General features: G+C 46.7%; 1 protein-coding gene across 7 annotated transcripts in view; it reads left to right on the forward strand.

Annotated features, from left to right (window-relative positions):
• LOC149349245 (cyclin-dependent kinase 14-like) overlaps positions 1-9,960 on the forward strand; it is a 185,685-nt gene extending 175,725 nt beyond the window's left edge. For all 7 annotated transcript variants that reach the window (XM_089578185.1, XM_089578188.1, XM_089578184.1 and 4 more), the window contains 4 exons: positions 3,074-3,137; positions 3,199-3,296; positions 3,359-3,449; positions 9,837-9,960. In XM_089578185.1, coding sequence (XP_089434311.1) covers positions 3,074-3,137; positions 3,199-3,296; positions 3,359-3,449; positions 9,837-9,934 — 351 coding nt within the window. In that variant the 3' untranslated portion in view covers positions 9,935-9,960. The remainder of the gene's footprint in view (positions 1-3,073; positions 3,138-3,198; positions 3,297-3,358; positions 3,450-9,836) is intronic.
• The last annotated feature ends 561 nt before the right edge of the window (positions 9,961-10,521 follow it).

The following is a 10,521-nucleotide window of genomic DNA, read 5'->3' on the forward strand; positions in this document are numbered from 1 at the left end:
TCTCTCAGGCCGCCGTTGAGGCACGCATAAAATTCTTAAACGAAGTCGGGCTTTCAGGGAAGATACCTGGCGCATGGAAGAAAGCCATCATGGTACCTTTCTTGAAACCTGGAAAATGATCATCAAACCCTGGTGCAGTCGGCGGCCGAAAATTCGGACCCCTGGTTTTTCGGACATGCTTGATTATTCCGACTTTTTCAGAGCATCACGACATGGCCCATAGAGCCAATGTGGAATAGCTCCTGAAATTTCGGATGCTTCACAAGTGACTACTCAATTTTTCTTACTTTTCGCACTTGCTGCCAATACCCAAGCCGCCACATAATGTCATAATGTATACAGTAGAGCCTTGTTCATTAAAACTGCAAGGGAGATCGAACACTTATCAAACAAAAAGCAATTCAAGCTAAAAGGGAACCTCTGAAATGACGGGGCTGATAGTTTTCACAAGCCGGCACAAACTTGGAACAGTAGTCAAAGTTCGGGGAACTCTTCTATGCCAAGTCTTTCGTCCCGAATATGGGAAGAGGGGACATGCATGGGAGGCGTCTGCTCAAAAGCAAGGTGAGCACACCCTCAGCAGCTGGCGTTTTGATGCCTCTCGGTGTACGCTCGGTCTGTTAATGAAGGCCAACACTGACGAAGCGCTTGCTTCAGCTGAAGATTGATCGTTTCACCATCTTCGCCTTTTCGTTCCGGGCCCTTCATACTGTGGCTGTAAGCTCTTTATATTTTGTGGTGTCGCTGGTACTCATTTTTCTTGCTTCTTTTTTTTTTAGTCCCAGTATAATCTATGTGGTTGCAGCGCAGCGCCTGCAACAGCAGGTTCTTTGTCCCAATGCGTGCATTCGGCGGTGCCATGCCGAAGGTAGTTTAGCCATCGTATGAGAGCTTGTGAAAGCAGTCGCTGTCCGTCGTCTGTACACGACGCGGAGAGATTTAGTTATGAGGGGCTTCAGAATGTGCACAGAACTACCCTGCGGCGTAATGGCAGTAGGTTAAAGTTATTTTTTTCGATGAAATTTGATCTTTCAAACGTTTTCATGGTCTCTAGAGAGTCCAAAAAATCTGTCGTCGACTGTCGTTATAGACCAGTTGCTCACCAGCTGTGTAGCAAAATCACTTGAAAGCGTCTTGAACATTCAACTAACCTTTGGTGTTCTTGAATCTCAGCTTCACGACATACATCAGTGTGGTTTCAAAAAAGCATGCTCCACCATAGTTTATCTTGTCCGTCTTGAAAACACAGTTCAGGAGGCGTTCATACACAAGCAACATTCTCTTGCGGTCTTCTGTGACATGGAGAAGGCGTACGATACCACTTGGAGGTTTGGCATACTTAGCGAACTATCAGATCTAGGCATCTGGGGCAGTATGCTGAACTGTTTGAGTGACTTTCTAGCAGACCATTCATTCCAAATACATCAGGATACTACCCTATCAGTGACTTTCATCCAGGAGAACGGTGTACCTCAGGCATGTAAGATAAACTCCATAGCAAAAATAATCACAAAGTTGATTATGTATTCAATGTATGTAGATGACCTGCAAATTCCCTGTACGTCCTACAGCGTATCAACATGTGAGAGTCAGGTACAGATGACTAAATAAATTGGCTAATTGGTCAGATAGAAATGTTAGAAGCGCGGTAGTACAAGGAAACTGAGAAAAAATAGTAAGGCTTCTTAACTGTGCATCCATTTTTACTGCCAAATGTTATGCAGTCTCTGTAGCTGTCAGCACCATAATAAATAACACTATTGAAAACACCATAATCTGCACAGATTTACTTAGTGTGCTCACAGCATTACATTCCAGAAATGCAGTCAAAACCTTAGTAGGAAATATATATACTACACGTCATAGGAAAAGTCACAACACATAGACATGTGATAAAATTCTTCTGGATGCCGAGTCATGTTGGAATAGACAGAAATGAAGGAGCTGACCTGTGTGCTACAGGAGCTAGCAGTCACGAAATCAGGAAAGAGCATGCCCCATAGAGACTGCATGAAATTAATGCATTGTGCGTTGAAGGCTAAATGGCAGACAACTTGGGATAATGAAATAACAAGCTGTGGTCAGATGTAAACAAAGCAATGCTGTTCTTTTTGTGTGGCATTGCGGCGTGCCGCTGCATTCCTGCTGTTTCCTGTTCTTTGTGCGCTGTGCGACAACCAAGACCAGTAAGTGCCCCACAAATGCTGCAGCAATAATAGCTGCGGACACGATAAATGTGGTCACTTATCTGTGATAGCTTTGCTGGCGAAAACTGAATGCTTCTGAAACGAAGTGCACATGATTGCTCATCGTCGCCCTGCCATTTTACTCTGAAGTATTTCAATAGCTTTTTCCGAACAGTTTCACATAAAAATAGCACTTACTCCAACATTCGGCTTGTTTTATTCTGCTCGAAAATGTTTTTTGCTAACTTTACCACAGATTCATTCTTGTGACCATCATTATCTCTAAACCCTAGGGCCTCGGGGAGATTGACTGTGCCTGCATCGACATCCAGATGGATACCACCACACACTGCACATGTGTCATCTTGGTTAAATTTTTGTAGCTTCGCGTCCTAAGACACCCTGACCTAGCAGTAGGGTACACTGCCTCTTCACTTATCATAGAACGATTCCTTCCTGACCTGCCTTTATCAATTTCAGTATAATTCTACAGTTAGTTTTTTTTTTTTTTTTTGCTTTGAATTAATCCAGTTTTTACATTCTGCATTTTTTACCTGTCACTTAATGCTCCTTATTTCTCCATTCTTGTTTCCTGCATAATTATGGTTAGTTTCCTAGTTCTTTACTACCATTGTGAGTTATGCTCTTTCTGTATAGGTATTTAAATACCTTAACTGCCCACCTGTTATCATCCTATTTTCTCAGACGTTCTTCATATAATCAAGTGGTTGAAATTATCTGGAGCCCTCCACTATGGTGTCCTTCATAGCCTGAGTCGCTTTGAGAAGTTAAACCCTATTAACCATAAATCTGATAAGAATAATATGACTCCAGTGGGGCTTTTTTTATGGCGACTGCTCTGAAAGCTTCTTTGCATCACATTCTAGATCCTGGGAACTCCTACAGAAGACACTTGGGAAGGTGTTTCTCGGTATAAAAATTACAAGCTGCGTAAGTACTACACTCTAGTCTCCGTTGAGAAACATTAGTGCATTGTAACTCTTTGTTCCAGACAAGTTTGGTGTGTACCCAGGTCAACCCCTGAAACAGGCCTTCCCCAAGTTGGCAGAAACACTGCAAGCAGATGAAATTGCCAACAGATTTCTCCAGGTAAGTGTGGCCTTCTTATGCTGGCTTACAAAGAGGCTGACTGTGCCTCTCTTCCCTTCCAGCTTCAGCCACAGAACAGGATCTCAGCCGCAAATGCCCTGCGGCACAGCTATTTTGCAGACATGCCACCCAAAGTGTACGATCTCCCTGACCGTGAGTGCCCTCTCATGTTTGGCCTACAGACGTCAGGGTGATTTTTTTGTGGTGCAAAGGGTGATTTGGCAACATATTGCAGTAAAACCGTTTTACTCGAATGTTAGCCCACTACAGGGGGTATGCACTGGAGCATGGCCGCATGACGGCGCTACGGCACGCCGTCGCCGAGGGTGCCTCAATTCTATGAGAGATGCTCCACAAGCATGTCTTGTTCGCGTGTTGCATGCAGATCACTTCCTGGAATTGGAGCGAGCGAGTTTGTTTTGAGAGTGATGAGTCATGACTGACTAGGCGCCTAGGTCAGAGCTGAGCAGCATAACCTCCCACTGCTCAACTGAAGGTTCTCCTGTGTTCGCTTCCTCCATGTAGTGGTTGGTTACATTTTATATGTAAGTTCGAATATTGGTCTGGAAACATGTAGTGAAGCTGGGAAATATACTTGTTTGCAGCCTTCTCCAGGGTACTTCTTGTCTCTTGTTGAGCAATAAAGTGCCCTAGCTACTTTGCAATTAGCTTAAAGGGTCCCTGAAAAGATGGCCATGTAGGCAAAGAGAAGTCGAAATACTGATAGACATTGAACGATCCATCATCCTACCGCAAAAATTTTTGATGTACCTTGTTTGGAACCACAGATAATGGCTATTAAAAATCATCACCAGCCTCTTCTCTCTCACCTCGTACACCGGAGCAAACCATGCAAAAATAAAGATTACAGGCCGGGACCATGCTCCGCCCACAAACGACGAGATCTGTTTGTTGACGCGCCCTTTCGCTTGCTTTCCCACTGTCTGCTTTGTTCACCTTTGTCTTGCAACCGTCGTTGCGGCTTCTCTAAAACTATGGACCCCAAGCTGAAGGAATAACTTTTATGGGTGAGTACCAAAATGGGCTTTCAGCCTTAAGCAGGGGACACATGAGCGAAAACTTGACCGACGCGCCACACCGATCGTCGCTTGCGAACTGTCGCCCCACAGCAAGCAGGGACACATGGAGCGGTAAGCATTGCTGCGCCGCTCAACCCAAGCTCCGCCCACAACCGGTATTGCACTTCGCCACCGTGCAGCAGTGCCTGAGCGCTGCTTGGGGTGGTGTACAAATATCACAAGAAAAGACAAGATCGCCTTGCTATCAGAAGGACTGCCAGCTATACCCGAGCGGTGACAAAGCATGCCTGCTTCTGTTGCGAGCTTTCAGCAACGGCACCGCTCGCGGGCACTCCGGGTGACGAGCTCTGCTGCTTCCGTGGTCGTCGCTAGGCCTATAGCCTGTTTCGCATCGAAGCCGCAGCGGCTGGCGCTTTGGAAGTTGCCTGCGCTATAATAAAAGGCCTGCTCTACACATCGCTTTACTGTCAACAGCATTATCTCACAATAAAATAATAGTATGGTCAATTTCCGCGAAGCCTTCGGCAGCAGAGCTAGCGGGCGCCGGGCGAGCCGGACCCCAACATTGGGCCAGCGGCAGCTGCAAGGCGGTTGTGGCAAGAAATTTGCTCGATCACAGTTGTTACCTTTACCAACAGCTCAGTATTGGTCAGCGATCCTCAAAAATGACGCATTGTCCACATTTCTTATCCCAGGGCTTATTATTTACGTCAAGAACAATCTTTAGCTAGTTTTTATGATGCGGGCCGACGGGATCCAGGCTGGCCGGCCGGCCGGCATGCTTGGCGTACTTCACGTTCGCACAAGAAAATACCTAACAGCTATGATACAGAGAGGATGCTTCCTAGATTCGAGCAACAACAACATGCCTGTGCAAAAGTGGATCTTTCGGCAACGGCAAGCGACGAACTACGCGTTGGTCCCAGGCTACCCTAGTCATTGCTAGGCCTAGCTGGTTTCGCATCGAAGCCGCAGCTGATGGCGCTTCGGAAGTCGCCTGCACTATAATAAAAGGCCTACTCCTCACATCGCTTTACTGTGAACTCGTCCCATAATAAAAGATATGTTCTATTCCCATGACGACTTCAGCAACAGAGCTAGCAGACGGCAGGCGAACCGCACCAAGTAGCAGTACCACCAAAGTGGCTATGGGATGAAATTTGCTTTTATCGCAGTCGTCACTTCTGCCAGCAACTCAGTATTGGCCAACGATCATCAGAAATGATGCAATTTTGACGTGCATCTATCCCAGGGCTTGCTATGGATGTGAACAAACAATACTAGCGCGTTTTTCAGCCGCCGCCGCCGGCCGGCATCAAGACTGGCGGGCCGGCCTCGCGTGGCTCGGCCCACGACGCTTGTGTCATCATGGCGCTGCCGCTCTCCGCACTCACATTGGCTCCAGCTGCCCGTCGTTGTGTTTGCCGCGAGCGGCCTGCCGTTGACATCTAGCAGATTGAACGCAGGCGACGAGCTGCGATCGAACGTTGCGACGCCATTCGCAACTGCGCACTGCAGTGAATCGCACTCACTTTTCGCACATGTGTCCCCGCCTTTATAAGGACACACCGTTCAGAAATCCGGCGCTGAATCCTGACGACGATGACAGCTCGATCCTATCTTTCGGCAGACAGTGCCGAAGGGCAACATCTTGCTGGTCCCTGGCTTTGCAACCGACGACACAGCATGGCCGATCCATTTTGATTGCACATGCGACGGAGGTCACGTCAGAAATCAGAAGCGTGGTGACTCCGAATCGCACCTCGACTCTTGATTCGATTCGACGGCGGCGGTGGAGTGACACAAGCGGTACTAGCAGACGACAACATTGTAAACCGGAAGTGCAGTACTAATTTCCAACACCGAACACACAATGACCGCGTTAACATCCATATAAATGACAGATCTCCTTGTTGAAATGTGAAATGTTTCCGAAAAGAGTAAGAATGTGAAGTATCTACAGCTTTTAATGTGTTAAATGCGTGATTTCACTTTGGCACGGCGAATCAATGATGGCCCTGTGCTGGTGATGTAACAAGCGCTAAAATGACGTAATGAGCGCGGGTTGCCGCGAGGCTCGGGAGTGGTAGTTTTAGAAAATGTATTGTAAATTATGTACTCGTTTTTTATGTATTGTATGCGGCATGAACGTTCAGTGGCCTATGCTCTACACAATGCAAGTATTTTTTTTGCCAACCTCAGACACCCTTTTCTGGGACCCTTTAATTGTTCTGGGGTTCTCCCATGTGGATATGATTTGGTTGGCTAGGGGTGAAATTAGCCCTTTTGAGTAGTTTCTTACTGCTGTTTGGAATTGCTAACTATGGTTGGGGCTTCTGTAGAGGCCACGGCGAGAGTAATGGCATCCTCTTGTGCAGTTTCACTGATTTTGGCTTGGATCGAAGCTCCCTCTATTATCCTATTTGTGTTGTTGACTATGGCTATTGGTACCTAATTGGAGCCACAATATTCTGCGGAGTCCACCTGATACAGCTTTTGGTGGAGGGCTTTGTCCCTTTCTCTGTGTCTTTGTAGAACTCCGGATTGATGTTCCTGGGTACTGGGTTAATCTCCAAGTGCTGTGTTATTTGTATAGAGAGGCGAGTTTTTGGCCCCGCTGTAAGAGTGTATCAAAGCCTTGTTGTTTGATGATGTTTTGTCCGGTTGTGCATGTGTCAGCCTCTGTTATTTCATGTGTGTTGTGCCTCATTTTAGCTAGAAACTTTGAAGTAGAGGCTGCTGTTGGGAGCCTCATTGCTAGTGGCTTTGTGGATCGTAACCTCTCTGCATTCTTTCTTCAGGTTTCATAGATGTAAGTAGGGGATAGTGTAGATTATTGAACTGACGATGGACTTCACAAATTTAAGGAGAACTGCCTCAGGAGGCGTGATACATGCTCCACGATTCGTATATGCGTAGTAAATAATTGATTATTTGTACTGTGTTGTTTGTACTGAGTGATTTCAGTTTCTGAGCGCCAGAATGTGCTGTGACGTCACACCAAGGGAGAGCAGCAACCCCAGTCACGTGGGCCCAAAAGTAGTGACACGTGGCTGCTGCATCACCAGCTCTCGTACACATGCTATGAATACCAGCGCCCTTTCAAAATGTTGGCAAATTTGGTTGGTACTGTGATATGCTGAGAAAAGCCCAACGAGTGAGGAGCACATAGTTCTGAAGCCAAACGGCTCGCTTTGGCCAATCTCAGCCGGCGTATGTACCCCGCATCCAACACAGTTTCTGCATAGTATTTAGCTTTGCTACACTACACCGATGCCTCACTGGTGGTTGTAGTGAAAACGCTTATTGCCAAGCAATGCAGAGGGGGGCAACCCCCCTCCCCTTACGTGGCAACCCTTAGGGGGCTGCCCTTAAAGTGCAAAGGACAGCCCTTGGAGGGCTATCCGCTTCAGGGTGTTGGTAATTATTCGGCGCTGGTCAGCAGCCGCGGAGCTGGCCAGGAGAGTTTTCCAGTATGGCTCCGCCGTGGTGTGGGAAGGTAGGGCATGTGAGGAGGATGTGAAGAAAATCTCCCGGTTTCCAGCAGAGCTTACAGGAGGAGAGGAACTGATCGGGGTAGCAGGCATGAAGCAGTACGGGTCTGGGGCCGGCACCTGTGGGAGGCCTGGGTTAGGGTTAGGAAGGGAGCCGGCAGTGGTAAGGATATCTCTGAAGGTAAGCAGACGCTCCTGGGATGGCGGAGGGGGACCAACTCCGGCCCGGAAAGAGAGACCTCGGGCGAGGACCTCCTCGTCACCCGGGAGGCCTGCGTGTGCGGGGGTCCAGATAAGGGCAGGTGGGGTGTCAGAAGCATGGAAGTGAGCCACGGTGCAGGATATCAGGCCTTTGGCGAAATTGGATAGGGCGGATTTTGAGTCTGAGGGAATTTTGGTGGCAGGGGTGGAGATGAGAGCGAGCGCGATGGCTGCTTCCTCTGCAATTTCGGATGAGTCTGGTGATGGAGCCTGATGCGAGTAATCGGGCTTAATTGTTAGCGACGGAGAGGTGTCAAAAACAGTGTTTTGTGAATTGCCTCACAGATGTTCTAAAAATCACTGGCTACGTAGGTGCACACATATGCAAGGTATGCACTTATTCCTGGTGTTCACCCCTTGTTGTCTTTGACCTTTAGCCATGGCGAACTGCAACACACCTTACGAGCTAAGTGAAAGATATCATGGAATGGTATCATCATCGAGCAAAAATGTACAAAGGAATAATGCCAGGCCCACCTTCCGGAACCAGTTGCACTTGAGATTCTGTCTAGCTCTCTGCTGGAGCATGTTGGTATTTCACTGGTTGATCAGGATTGGGTGCCTTGTGGCAGGTTCATTCACTCTGACACAGCTTCTTACACCTGCTCCCATCAACCAAAACAGTCAGTTCTTACCAATTATTTCATGGATGGAACCTGCATGTCGGTCGCAGGAGAATACAAATATTTGGGGGTTGTATCCTCTGCCAATTTGTCATGGAATGCTCATAAAGATAACGTAACTATGAAGGCTAGTCGAATGGTAAATTTCCTCAGACGAAACTTTAATCAGGCACCAACAAAGCTAAAGGAAACATTATGTCAAATGTGTGTCCCATTCTTGAGTACGCTTGCAGTACTTGGGATCCGTCAACCCAGTGCAATATCGCAAAACTTGAACGCGTACAGGCACGTGCTGCTTATTTTGTATCAGGTAATTGACTTTTCGAAAAAGCTGGGGTGACCGCTGCTTGAAACGAGAAGAAAATACCTGCGCTTGTCGCTATTTTATAATATCCTTAACTCTAGAACAGGCATCGATAAAGATATCTAAAAAAACCAACATATGTATCTGCACGAATGGACCATTCCTGAAAAGTGCGTGAATATGCTTGCCGAATAAACTTATTTAAGAACAGCATCTTCCCTAAGACAGTACATGAGTGGAATAGTTTGCCTGCAGGAATTGTTTCCGGGACCCCTTCGTCTATCTATTATCCAGGATCTGAAAAATATTCTTTTTTAATGGGTTTTAGCATTTCTTTTAACTTCTCATACCTGTGTTTCCAGTTACCACGATACAGTGTGATTAAGTGATGCAAATATAAAGACAACTACGTGTATACATATCGTTTTATTTTTCACTGCTTGTTTCATGCTTTTCAATTTGCTGCTGAATTTGTATTATATCATCTGTGCACTCATATTGTTTATTTTCTTTCCTCCCTACACTAATGCCCACAAGGGAGCTGTAGGTATATAAATAAATAAATAAATAAAACCAGCGGAAATCACTGTGAAATGTTCTTCCCTTGCTTTTATACTCGCGGACAGCTTTTTGTGGCTAGGCAGGAAAGGGAAAATCCTTTGTCAATGTGCCATGGGGAATGGGTTGTTTTCCTGCCTAGCCTGGCTGCATTGCCTCGGAAAGCTGTCCACTGGTATAATATGTATTCTTGTTCAAGCTCTCCTTGAGCATATTCTTGCTGTTTATTGTTTTCTTTTTCTTTCCTTTTTTTTTTGCAGAGGCTTCCATATTTACAGTTCCTGGTTGCAAACTTAGTCCAGAGACTTACAATCTCCCCATGTCTGTGATCAAGGCAGCCGCCAAACTGCGTTGTTAGCTGTGATAAAGACGTGTTCCCTTGGGCACCGGCTAGGCATCGGCAGAGGCTCGCAGGCTGCTCTATTGGCTTGTTGAACCCTGGAGCTCGTTTTCATTCCTGCCAGCTGGATGTGGGGGGAGGTGGCTCCTGTCTCATTGCTATGAGTGTCATCGTGTTGGAAAAATTTTTTAAATAACTTATTTACGGACTGTCAAGTCTTGCCAGTGTGTGTGTGTGTGTGTGTGTGTGCGTGTGTGCGCGCGTCTGTGTGTGTGTGACAACTGGCTTGATGTGCATCCCTGCATTTCGTCTTGAGCCCGAGTGGGCAAGGGGGGGGGGGGGGGGGGGGGGGGTGTTGTTGTGGCATTCGGCATGTTCCCTTAATGTTCTGGTCTTCATGCAAGGCTTATGACTTTTGCTCATTTTTTCCATTGTTCTTGGTGCTGAACACTGGATTTTTACACTATTCCTGCAGCCACTTGGTATGTTTTTTGCTAAGCAGGCAATACTTTAAAATGGTAATGTGAATTAAGGAGCTGCAGGAAAAGTTTCAGTCCACCTTCTCTTGGAATTTCATTGCATAACAGTTGTAATGCCTTGCCTTG

The sequence above is a fragment of the Amblyomma mixtum genome, chromosome 3 (assembly GCF_055824585.1).
Source record: "Amblyomma mixtum isolate Tamu chromosome 3, ASM5582458v1, whole genome shotgun sequence".
NCBI classification, from domain to species: domain Eukaryota; kingdom Metazoa; phylum Arthropoda; class Arachnida; order Ixodida; family Ixodidae; genus Amblyomma; species Amblyomma mixtum.